Genomic DNA, 14,042 nt, shown 5'->3' on the forward strand with positions numbered 1-14,042 from the left:
AGCCTTGTCTCCAAAACTACTCTGTGCCAGGCAGGCTGAAAACTAGGTGGCTCTTTTTTGTTCACATGTGGAAATTGTGTTTGGCGTAGGAACCATTTGCATATCTTTTCATGCAATGGTTTCAGATATGCCTGGAAACTCTCTAAATAACAAAGATCAGTACTACCTAGACTACACAGGGAGATTTAAAGATTAGGGGGACAAAAATATGTGTCTTTTGTCCTCTTTGACCTCATGTCAACACATATCTTTGATGATAATTCACAAGCACACACAAGCACACATGTCATCTCATCCCTCATATTGGTAAGTGCTGGTAAGCTGTCTCAAACTATCTATATGCTTGAGTGTGCAGTGGTCACTGAATAACTTAAAGGGAATTACATATAGGCTTAAGGAAGCTGCCACAAACGATACTGAATCTGAGGGAAGGACTCTTGTTTTTTTTTGCTATGAGATTCATATTATCTTTATTTCATCAGGAATGAAAATGTTCATGACAGAGAGGAAGGGAATGAATGGTCAACAAGAGGATCATAGGACGTGAAATAATGGGCAGGATTTCAAAACTTTTGGGGCATTTCCATTGCTTCCCACCACCTAAACTCCCTTGGAAAATACCATGATAATCAAGACAGAAAGTGTCCAACATTGTTTCTCTGTTGCTCTAATAAAACGTTGACCTAATACAACTTGAGGAGAAAAGTCTATATTTTAGTTTATAGGTTAGAGTTCATCGTTGCGGGAAGCCAAGACCGGAGCTTCAAGTAGAAAATAGTCAAGGGACGTTACTTCTTTGATTTGCTTCCTCTGGCTTGCTCAGCTACGTCTCACATACAGCTCAGGCTATCTGCCTAAGGGTGGTACCACAGTGAGCCGAGCTCCCTAATATCAATTAGCAATCAAGAAAATGCTCCACAGGCATGGGCTGGACCTAGACCTCCTACACATACATACACTGCACCATGGACAACCTGTGAGTCTTCTAACGATGGGAGCGGGGGCTGCCTCTGACTATGCTGTCTGCCACTGGATCCCTTCGCCCAAGCTGGCCCCAGTGGGAAAGCGCGTGTTTAGTACTGCCCTGATTTGAGGTGCCTAGGTGGGTTAATAGCCCTTGGGGACCTCTCCTTCTGAGAAAAAGGAAAGGGGGGTGGGGGGAAGGGTGGCATGAGGACGAGACTGGGTGAAGAGGAGGAAAGGGGCTAGGATTAGGCTGTAAAGAGATTAAATTTATAAGTAAATAAGAAAGAAAGAAAGAAAGAAAGAAAGAAAGAAAGAAAGAAAGAAAGAAAATGCTCCAAAGACATGCCACAGGCTTATCTGATGAGTCAATTCCTCAGCCAAATTGTCTCTTCTCAGGTGTGTCCAGTTGACATCAATATTAGCCATCATACTGAGGTTACCAGAGACGTTGGCCTTTTACTTCACAAGATGTACTCAAGTACTGTACAAGATGAGTACAAGATGGCAGGAATAATGGGTGTTTTCAAAGCAGTTGGGTGAAAGATGAGTTTACACTAAAGAATGTAGGGGATGCCATTTTTCTCTGTGTCCTCTTAGGCTCACTGTTAATATGCTTTTGATTTTTGCTATATGTGTTACAGAGGGAGAGTCTCCAGACAAGCAAAGGAGAAAGACACTTCCGCCATCAAAGTGACACAGTTTTAAGGAACTCCAAGAGCTGGAATCTGATCAAGGAGCAAGATAAGAAAAAAAAAATCACTCAGATTTGTGATGATCCAGGATCACTCTGGATATGACTTTTTTTTTTAAGCAAATAGCAATATAGTAAAAATTTGTAAGTTTAAAATTGCCATACTTAATTGGTATATATATATATATGCATATATAATGATATATATTGTCTCAATAACAAAATTAAAGGAAACATAACACAGTGAAATAAATATTCAGTGATTTAAAAAAGTCTATTTATGTATTATGCATACAGTATTTTGCCTGCATGTATGCCTGCATGTCAGAAGTGGACATTACGTCACATCATAGATGGTTGTGAGCTACCATTTAGTTGTTGGGAATTGAATTCAAGATCTCAGGAAGAGCAGTCAGTGCTCTTAAGTGCTGAGCCATCTCTTGAGCCCCAGAGATATAGCTATGATAACGTACTCCTCTCATTGTTGTGACACAATACCTGGGGAAATTAAAGACGGATAATTTATTCTATAACTCTCCTCAAGCCTATGGTCACTTAGATCTGTAGTGAGAACTCAAGAATTTCAGTTTCTTAAAAAAACCCACAAATCTTATAAGAAGATGTTTTTGTTTTAATCTCAGGTGTGGGGACATGGGACTGTCCACAGCAGCTGGGTATGATTTGTCTCACGCTCTAGCAGAGGCATGGTTTTTCCAGCTGCAGATAGTTTTTTGCAATTGTGTGACATTTGGAATTCTAGGAACTTTTCAGAGGGTGTGTAAATGCTAGGGCCCTGAGAGGTGGTGTGCGTGGTTGTCGGTCGTTCAGGAGGGCTGGTGGTGGTTGGCTAGTAGTCATGCTCAAACAAGAAAGAAGGGGAAAGAAACTAGATTCAGAGATCTTTATCTCTCCCTCTCCCCCGTTCTTCTTTCTCTTCTATCTAGTGATAAGGGGCTGAAACTGGGGGCGGGGGTGGATAAAGGTTGGGAAAAAGAAGAACCCATAAAATAATAAAAGTCCAGCTATATGATCGGTTACTTCCAGGCTTGTGGGGGACAGTATATGATGATGGCAGAAAGGTATGCTGGGAAAAAGCTGCTTACTTCATGGTAGACCTGGAGAGGGGGGGCGGGGGCTGGGGGAAAGGAACAGAAGGACAAAGAGAGAGGGAGGGACAGAGAGAGGGAGGGACAGAGAGAGGGAGGGACAGAGAGGGAGAGAAGAGAGAAGAGCGGGTAGGGAAGTGAGGAAGAGGAGGAGGTGCAGGTGAAGAAGAAAAGAGAAACAGGATAAGGCCAAGAACAAAACAAACAAGACCTTCAAAAGTGCATCTCACGAGCACTTCTCTACATTGGCCCCATTTTTAATCAAACATTTTAATAATTAATAATTAATAATTTAAATTTTCTTTTCAATAATACCAACAGTGGGAACATATTCTTTAATAAATGAAACTTTAAGAGACATTCTAGATTCAAACTACAACAAGAAGACTAATTAAATTTAAAGACATGTCTTTTCTACAATTTATAAAAAATAATTGGTGGAGTAATAATAATTAACAACATCATGCTTTTTGAAAAAAAACCTGAAAGATATTTCAAGTTTGTCTAAAGAGTAACAATTATGTACAAGTCTGCTGTCAGTTGCAGGGAAAAAGTATGTTAGATAAAATATTATATGTAACAGTAAAGGCAATATACAACAAATCCACAGCTAATATCATACTAAATGGAGATTTAGCTAAACTTAAAACATTGGCACTAAAATCAGGAAGAAGGCAAGGATGTCCACTTCCTCTGCTCCTGTTCATTATAATGCTTGAGGTCTTAGCTTGACTAATAAGACAAGGAAAGGGGATAAGGGAAGAAAAAGGAAAGGAAGAAGTCAGAGTATTTATAACATATATCTATATATCCTAATGCCTACACTAGAAATCTAAAGCTGATAAACACTCATCAGAGTCACAGAATATAAAATTAAAATACAAAAAAAATCATTAGTCCGCTTACATATTAAAAACATACAGGGAAGGAAATCAGGAAAACAATCACATTTACAATAACCTCAAAAATATCTTGGAATAATATAAATATAAAAGGAAGTCAAAGACTTGTACACTAAAAAATTAAGACACTGAAGAAAGATATTGAAGATACCAGATGAAAAGACCTCTCATGTTCATGGATTGGTAGGATTAATACTGTGAAAATGGCCACCCTACCAAAAATAATAAACAGATTCAACTCAATCCCCATCAAAGTTCCAATAAAATTTCTTAATAGAAATTATAAAATAATATTAAAATTCAAATGGGAACCCAAATGACCCAGGGTAGCCAAAACAATCCCAAACAATATAGAAACTACTGGAGATATAACCATTTTTTAAAATTTCAGGTTAACAGACACACAGATAAGTGGCACGGAATTGAGGACCCACGTATAAGCTCACACTCTTAAATTTACCTGATTTTTTACAAAGATACCCAAAATACACATTGGAGGGAAAAAAAATTAAAAACAAACAAACAAATTGTGATGATGAAACTGAAGAGCTGAATACAGAAGGATGAAATGCGATCCTATCTCCCACTCTGCGTAAAACTCAACCACAAATGGATCAAGGACCTCAACTTGAGATCTGATGCCAGGAATCTTATAAAGAAGAAAGTAGAGAAGATGTCTGAGGCTTTGAGGTTGTGTGCATGCTCCCTCAGTGGCACACCTCCTACAACAAGACCACACCTACTCTGGCCACACCTGCTACTAGTGCCACTCCTTATGGGCCCATGGAAGCCATTTTCTTTCGAACCACTACACTTAGAATTTTTTATTGCTGTGAAGATACAGTAAGATTAAAGCAACTGCTGTAAAGAGAACATTTAATTGGGGCCTGGCTTACAGTTCAGAAGCTTAGCCCATTGTCCTCATGGTGGGAAGCATGGGGGCGTGCAGGCAGACACGGTGTTGGAGCAGTAGCTGAGGGTTCTACATCTGGATCTGGAGATAACAGGAAGAGACTGCCACGCTGGGCCTGGCTTGAGTTCCTGAGACCTCAAAGGCCACCCTCAGTGACACACTTCCTCCAACAAGGCCACACTTCCTCCGATAAGGCCACACCTCCTAATAGTGCCACTCTCTATGAGGATATGGAGCCATTTTCCTTCGAACCACCACACCAGCTATTCATCTGACAGAGGCTTAGTCTCTATAATATATAAAGAACTAAAAAAAAAAATATTAAATATCAATGAAGAAAACAAAACAAGACAGAGTCTGGAGAAGTGGCTCAGCCTTTAAAAGTGCTTGTTATTCTTGCAGAGGACCCAGGCTCAGTGGGAAATCATCTGTAACTCCAGCTCCAGGGAATCTCATGCCTTATTCTGGCTTCCAACTACTCCAGATGCACATGTGGTGCACATACATACATACCTGCAGCAAACACTCATACACATAAATCTAAAATAAAATAAAATGAACAGATCAGTGCATTTTGACATCAAACACATAGGCAGAATGATTCCAGAGTAAAAGCAACTAGTTCTTAAGCTAGAGAAATTAAAAACTTTACACCAAAAGTATTTAGGTAGAAGGACTTACAGAAATAGAGACTTGGGTAAGAGGACAAGGAGAGAAAAAACAAAGAATCTTATAGTTTTATATACAGAAAAACTAGATGTCTCTAGTCCACCACAGAGATGGAGATTGGATGCAGATCCTTGTACATGTGAGGTGACTGCTTTCTCACTGAGCCACATTCCCAGAAAAACTATATCATTTCAACTTTGTTAAAGTGCATTGCAAGTTATGGACACATATTTGTTAGCTGATTAACCCACATTAACAAGTATAATATTAAATAGGATCTAAAATGCCAAAACAGTTGGGGCACGTAACTAAACAGAGAGTTTTCAAAAGTTGAAATAAAAATTACTGAGAAACATTTAACAAATATTCAACATCCTCAGCCATCAGAGATACCCATATTAGAACTACTTTGAGATTCCACCTGACCCTTATCATCATGGTAAAGATAGAACAACAACAAAACAAATGGAAAGTGCTGGCCTGGATGTGGGGGAAAGCGGGCGCTTATTGACTGCTGGGAGAGGCTAAACTGGTGCAGCAGCAATGGAAACCAGTGCATCATTTAAAAAACAAGAGACAAACAAAACCAAAACCCAACCAACAGCCAATTAACCAACCAACCACCACCACCACCACCACCACCACCACCACCACCACCACCACCATCACCACCATCACCATCACCACCACCATCACCACCACCACCACCACCACCACCACCACCACCATCACCACCACCACCATCACCACCACCACCACCACCACCACAACCACCACCACCACCACCACCACCACCACCATCACCACCACCACCACCACCACCACCATCACCACCACCACCATCACCACCACCACCACCACAACCACCACCACCACCACCACCACCACCACCACCATCACCACCATCACCATCACCACCACCATCACCACCACCACCACCACCACCACCACCATCACCACCACCACCATCACCACCACCACCACCACCACCACCATCACCACCACCACCACCATCACCACCACCACCACCACCACCACCACCACCATCACCACCACCACCACCACCACCACCACCATCACCATCACCACCACCACCACCATCACCACCACCACCACCACCATCACCACCACCACCATCACCACCATCACCACCATCACCACCACCACCATCACTACCACCACCACCACCACCATCACCACCACCACCACCATCACCACCACCACCACCACCACCACCACCACCACCACCATCACCACCACCACCATCACCACCACCACCATCACCACCATCACCACCATCACCACCACCACCATCACCACCACCACCACCACCATCACCACCACCACCACCACCATCACCACCACCACCACCACCACCACCACCACCACCACTACCACACCAAAAGCAAAAATAACTAGAAAAAGATCTACCACATGTTCCAGCTATATTAGTTCCAGTCACATTCCTAAAGAATTATATATCTTCTATATCTATATACTATACTCTATATGCTCATCTGTGTTCATTGCTACTCTATTCATAATAGACAGGAAACAGGAACAGCCTATATATTATCAATTGACAAATAGATAATGAAAACATGATATGTATAGACAATAGAACGTTAGCTCTTAAGGGGAAAAGTAACGTTATAAAACACCCAGGTGAATGGAAATAGTCATTCTGAATAACACAGAGCCAGAAAGACAGAGCCACATGTACTTTTCTCATATGTGTATGCTAGCTTTGAATCTACATGGAGTATAGCTGTGTAAGACAGGAAGCTTGTAAGGGGCTATGGGGAAATATCAAGGAAAGAGGACTACAATGCATGTGGTAAGAATGAGGGTGTGGCCACACGGTGGGTGTGGGTTCGCGGGGTTTGAGAGATGAGGTCCTCAATGCATTCTCAGGAGGATGATTGTGTTCCAGAGCTACACAGAAATGTTCACCACCCCCTCCCCACCCCCCCCAGAGCGGCTTGATTGGGAGGAAACACATAGCACAATGTATTAGAAATACCCAAGCCTAGATCATCCAAGATGGCGTCGATTGCACACTGTGTCTGATCCACAGAACAGCAGTGACTGCGCAGTCACCAAAGGACCATACTGAGAGCTCCAAAACACAGTGCTGGCGTTTCCCAGAAAGAAGGAAATCCTGCCGTGTGGATCGTCCATGCCCTCCCGCCGCAGGACCATGGGACCACGTTCCAGTGAGCTCCCAGGGACCCCGGGCCAGCGCTGCCACCTTTCAGGTTGCATCCCAGTGCAGTGCAGGCTAAAGAGATGGCATTTGAGGAGGGGTTGCTGTTCGAGTCAAGCCCAAGAGGACTGCACCACCACAGGCCTCACAGACCTCCTCTCATGGGCCTGGGCCATGCTCAGTGCCTAGAGCTGGATCATGCAGAGGTGGATACTAGCGGCAGCACCCAGGCGGGGGCCCATGGCAGATGGAGCACGCGATGGAACCGGGCACTCAGGAGGCGCGAATCAACAGAGCCGCAAGTTTCCCAGGACAAGAAGCTGAGCTGAGCCAACATCAGTGGTTTCTGTGAGCTACTCAATGAAGACTTGGAGAGGCCTCCACTTGCCACCTGCTTGATGGCCCACAAGGTCCAGTACCCACAGGAGTAGGAGGCCATCCAGGCCTTGACGGCCAGCAACAATCTGGCGACTTGAATGGGAGCAGGAGAGCTGGCCCTGAGGATGTGGGAGCAGGTGAGCCACCCCTGGGGACATGGGAGCGGGTGAGTGGGCCCTGGCCTGAGGACACAGGAGTGGGTGAGCTGGCCCTGCCATGATGTCACGGGAGTGGGTGAGCAGGCCCTGCCCTGAGGACATGGGAACAGGAGAGTGGACCCTGCTCTGAGGACAAGGGAGTGGGCCCTGATCCAGGGCTCTGAGTGAACTTTACCCAACAACTACCCCATGTATCACCTGCTGGAACACATGAAGGGGCTGGACCTGCAGATTTAAAGATTAAGAATCTCCTTGACACACGGCAACAACGGGATATCCGACAGCCGTCCCAGTGAGGATCCAGTAACGATAGTGTAGGCCTCCAACCAGACCCACGTCTCGTAGCAATGAGCATTTGAAAGTAAACATAGGTGGACAAAAGGCTATACTGCACGATACACTACAGCTTCTGTGATGAGATTTTTTTTGTTTGTTTTATTTTACTGGGGGGAGGAGAGGGATTTTGGTGCATGACATGTAAATCGTAGACACTCAATAAAAGTAAAAGAAAAGAAAAGAATGGGGTGTGGTGGCTTGAATAGGTTATGGCCCCTATAGACTCGAGTGTTTGAATGCCTGGCCCACCGGGAGTGGCCCCATTAGGAGGTGTGACCTTGTTGGAGTAGGTGTGGCCTCATTAGAGGAAGTGTGTCGCTGCGGGGGTAAGCTTTGAGGTCTCCCAGGCTTGTTGGCTCATATTCATTCTTACTGCCTGCCAACCTGGGTGTAGAAATCTCAGCTCTTTCTCCAGCACCATGTCTGCCTTATGTGCTGTGATGCTTCCTGTCTTGACGATAATGGACTAAACCTCTGAATCTGTCGCTGCTGAGCAGGGCAAACACGGTGGTATGCAGCAGCCTGGAACTTGCGCTCCAACTCATCCCCTGAACGTGCTATCCAGACACACAATCACCCTGGTTCCGAGCAGTGACAAGATGTCCGAGATGAAGAACAGCTCATTTTCTGGATTGGATATCCTCGAAAGAACTCTATGAGCCATGCTTCCCTGGAGGCCACTTTGGTATCTGTCCATGGTCCGCTGCTCCAGGCTATGTTGAAACAGTTCATGTGGCTGCCCCTGGTCCTACCACGGCCAAGATACATGTTGATGTCCCTGGCCTGAATTACCACCTCCGACTGAGTCACTGACCGAGGTCATTCTGATGTCTGTAGGCTGTGCTTCTGCTGGGGGTCATGTTGATGTGAGTGGCCTGCAGTGCCATCTGAGGCCATGGTGATGCTCGGGTGTGCTGCCTTGGAGGTCCATGTCTGGGTCAGTGGTCCTACTGTAGCCAGGGTCTCTGTGGATGTCTGAGGCCCATGTTACCACCTAAGGCCATGTGGATGTCTGTGGTCTGTGCTGCAGTCGCGGTGATATCAGTGGGCTGTGCTGCTACCAAGGGCCACATTGATGTGAATGGCTTAGGTTGCCACCTGAGCCCTGTGTTGCCACTGAGGGCTATGATGGTGTCTGAGGCCAATATGGCCGCAGAGGGCCATGTTGATATCCGTGGTCTCTACTGCCATCAGAGACCATGCTGAAGTCTGTGGCACTTGCTGACAATGGAGACCACGTGAATGTCTGTGGTCTGCGCTGTCACCAGAAACCATGTGTAATTTCATGATCAGTGCTTCTGATGACTGTAAAGGACAAAGAAACTAACTTTGCCGTGGTATTGATGACTGATGACTCACAGTTGAGAAAGAGGCACATAGAAGGCTTCTATGACAATCCCTACACCCATGCCACATAGCAGCATAGATAGAAAGCCATCGAAGAGAACTCTTAAAAATTGTAATAATAATGATGCTGAAATATAGATCTTTTACAGTTGATGGCATCTGGTGGAGGTGCAGGCTGGGAAAGACTCAGTTTTCTTTAAGAGGCTGGCCACTAGGAGTTTGACCATGCTCCAGTGGTATATGGGCAACAGAAATTGGACTTGGTTTTTTTTTCTTTTATTGAGGGAAGGGGTCCCAAAAGTAGGAGGCAGACCTGGGAGGACTAGGAAGTGATGGTACTTGGGGTCCATGATGTGAAATTCCCAGCTAGTCAATTAAAATATCATGAAAAAAGAATATTGTACTGTCCTTAGAAGACATGATGTATAAAAATTAAAACCCAGAAAGACCATCATGATATGTACTCAGTTATAAGTGGATATTTTCTGTAAAGTAAAGACAATCTTGCTACAGCCCACAGACCCAGAGAGGCTGAGTAACCAGGAGGGCTTAGGGAATGCATGGATCTCCTTGGGAAGGGGAAATAAAATAGATTTTGCAGGTGGACTAAGGCATGTAGGATTGGGAACAACAGGAATCAGATGGGTGGATGGGAGGGAGAAAAGACTGGGAGAAACAGCTGGAATTGAGGGGAATTTCAGGGTCAGGCTGAAATCTAGTACAATGGAAACTTCATGGAGTCTACAAGAGTAACCCACAAGATTACTAGTAATGGGGCACACAGGGCCTGAATCGGCTATCTTGTGTAACCAGGTAAGGCCTCAGGAGGAGAGATTGGGACACCAATCCAGCCACAAAACCTTTAAGCTAGTTTTTTCCTGCCTGCAGAGTGTGCTGGAGCCTAGCAGAACTGTCCTTAAAGAGACCAGAGAGACTTCTGTCTAGCAACAGATGGGAGCAGATTCTGAGTACCACAGCCAAACACTAGATGGAGCCTGGGGAGGAAAGATCGGAGGAACCAGAGCGGTTAGGGCACTAGGGGAACACGGCCACAGAATCAACTGGCCAGGACTCATGGCAACTTGAGAGATCAGGGAACCTATAGGGCGCTATTATTTACTTTTCTGTTGCTGTGATAAAATGCCACAACCAAGGCACTTTATAGAAGGAAGAATTTATTTGAATTTATTGTCCCAGAAGGAAAAGCATCCATCATGAGCCAGGTGTGGTTGTGTACACTTTAACCTCGGTACTTGAGAGGCAGAGGCAGGAGAATCTTTGTGATTTCGAGGCCAACTTGGTGTACGTAGTGAGTTCCAGGCCAGCCAAGGCTACATAATGGGATCCGATATCAAAGAAGCAAACAGACCAAGAGTTCACCATTTCATTATGTAGGAACAGAAGATGAAAGCTTATACCTTCAAATGCAAGAAAAAAGGGGAGAGAGAGGGGGAGAGGGAGGGAGGAAGAGAGAGAGAGAGAGAGAGAGAGAGAGAGAGAGAGAGAGAGAGAGAGGGAGGAAGGGAGAGAGGGAGAGAGGGAGAGAGGGAGGGAGGGAGGGAGGGAGAGAACGAGAGCGAGGGGTGGGGAGATTGGACCTGGCAGGGGCTTTTGAAACTTCAAAGTTCACTCTGAGAGACACACCTCTTCCACTCTTCCAACAAGACCACATCGCTTAATCCTCGCCAAACAGCTTCACCAACCAGGGACCAAAGCATTCAAACATATGATCCTGTGGGAGCAAGTCTCGCTCAAGGGCCCCCAACCCTGTTCTATACGTCCCCAGACAGTGCCACCAAATGGGGACCAAGTGTTCAAATGGTAGCGACTATGCTGGACATTTACCACTCAAGCCATCACAGAGCCTACGTGCGGAAGGGAAGGATCTGAGAGGAGTTAGAAGGTAGAACAAGAGGGTAATAGGTGGCTCATTAGCAAAGGCTGCTCATTGATTCTGAGCCATTGCCTGGTGCCTGAGAGTTTTTAATGCAGCAGCCATTCATTATCTCCCGGGGTTTCTGAGGGCTGACACTTCTGTAGTCACACTTTGTGAGTCACCTTTGACTCAAACAAGATCCTTTTTTATTATCATTATTTTTTTATTTTGACTCCAGCTGTCAGAAGACGCTGCAGCAGTATAAAGGCTAGGGCAGGGCTAGAAGGCCTGTTTTCAAGGTGCTGCTCTCAGTACGCAGTTCATCACTCATGAGCCTCTGTGCAGGGACTTGTGTTCGTTGCTTAGCTGTTCACTGTGACTGACCACAGAAGGAGTTCTACCAAGACAGCATCTAATGGATCTGTGTTTAAAAATTTTTTTTGTTAAAATAAACATATAAATATAACAAGTAGAAAAGGTTATCTCTGCGTTAAAGATGAGGTTACTACGATATTTCAGCAAAAACAAAAAGTCCCAGTGCCAGGCTCAGAATACTTCTCTATGAGTCAGGGGCACAAAGACAATTGCCAAACAATACAAGCTATTGTCATTGCTCCCTGTTGCCTGCCAGAACTGGAAGGTTAGGCCCTGTTGCTGAGGATACCACATCCTCTGAATGAAGGGCACAGAGATATCAAGCTAGGATTCATCTGGAAGGCTCTTCTCTCCTGGTTAGCTTGCATAGAGCTGGGAAGACGCATGCGGCTGTTGGGGCAGGGGGCAGGGGATTACCAATGTCTCATCGAGCCATAGACTCTGGTGAAGCAGAATTATTTTGGGAGGCATTTGTTGTCCCCCTTTTTGTCTAATTATCTATTAGGGGTTTCTATCTCACTTTAGACTTTTTAGTTTCCAAATAAGAGACACAGAGACATATTAGACTTATAATAAACTTTAAAGCTCTAGAGCTGGGCAGGTATCAACCCTCTAAGCTTTCTTTGCTACTTCCCAGCTGTGTTACCCAATATTGCTTGCCATATTTGTCCTCTCTGTTCTGGATCTGCTCCACTAGGCCATGTCCTCTTTCTCCGTCTTCTTCCTTTCTCCTCCTCCGCCTGCCTGAGACCCCAAGCTTGGGAACTAAAGTCCTGCCTATCTCTCTTCTGCTCAGTTACAGGCTGTCAGACCTTTCTTTATTAACCAGAGATAACTGGGGAGCACAGATTATACAACATTGCTCAGTGTATGTGAGAATGCACTCATATGGACTACAACCAGATCTTGGGGGGCCGGGATTTAGTATCTGAATACAGACAGCACTAGACCAGCCCCCAAACACTCTGGCTCTTCTATTACTAACCTGAAAGCAAGATGTATCCACCAGTGCAATAGTGAGATGACAGCTATGGAGGCAGCCAAACATTTTCTGATTGTTTGTGAGGCTTCACAATGGGGAATTCATGCCTGGCAAGGTAAGTCTGGTCATAAGCCCTGGGGCTATCTACTACTGTTGTTTTATCAGTGGACTGTTGCTGTCAAATCTCATTTAAAACATGTGTCATATTAGGTCCAAAACTTTCCACAGACTTAAGAGGAAGGAATTCATGCCTGGTATTATAAATCTAGCCAACTACCCTTAGCTGGTGAGATCATGAACCCTGGATAGGAACCCACCTATGCCACTTTCCTAAAACAATATCATTTCTACATATTTCTCCTTGTACCTGAAGAAAAGTATAGGTCTCACCCCTCATCAAAGAAACTTCTTTCTGTAGCAGATAGAGACCATTATGGAAAGCCACAACTGGCCAAAATGCAGAGAATAAAATGAATGTGAGTGCCTAGCTCCAATCAACACATCTGCAACATAACCTTTACACTTACGGCTCAAGGAACATGGTGGAAGAGGAGACAGAAAGAGCCAGAGCACCCGGATAACTATTGTGAGAGAGTTGTTCTATATATGACAAGAAAGCTACACCTATTAAATCTAAATAATGTGGTCATCTAATTAAGACCTACATAATGACACCACCAGTTGATATGTCAACAACTGTCTTAATAAGGGTTTTTTATTACTGTGACAGACACCATGACCATGGCAATTTTGATAAAGGAAAACATTTACTTGAGGCCGGCTTACAGTTTCAGAGGTTTGATCCATTATCATCACGTTGGGAAGCATGGCAGCATGGAGGCAGACATGGTACTGGAGAAGTAACTAAGAGTTCTATCTTTGAATCAGCAGGCAACAGGAAGAGAATGTCACATTGGGTGTGGCTTGAGCATCTGAGATCTCAAAGTCCACCCTCAGTGACATACTTCCTCCAACAAAGCCACACCTACTCCAACAAGGCCACACCTCCTAATAATGCCACCCCCCTATGAGCCTATGGGAGCCATTTGCATCCAAACCACCAAGCATGGACGGGGAAATCTCACAAGGCCCCACCCCTACATGAAGAGCTATTGAAGAAGACCAATCTTTCCCAGG

General features: G+C 44.9%; 1 protein-coding gene across 1 annotated transcript in view; it reads left to right on the plus strand.

Moving 5' to 3' along the window:
* Positions 1-1,932, plus strand: part of LOC311586158 (solute carrier family 22 member 19-like) — a 35,697-nt gene extending 33,765 nt beyond the window's left edge. The window contains 1 exon segment of the mRNA XM_084762097.1: positions 1,608-1,932. Coding sequence (XP_084618223.1) covers positions 1,608-1,671 — 64 coding nt within the window. The 3' untranslated portion in view covers positions 1,672-1,932.
* Positions 1,933-14,042: the final 12,110 nt, after the last annotated feature.

Source organism: Acomys minous (genome assembly GCF_964271855.1).
Source record: "Acomys minous genome assembly, chromosome: 2".
Lineage (NCBI taxonomy): Eukaryota > Metazoa > Chordata > Mammalia > Rodentia > Muridae > Acomys > Acomys minous.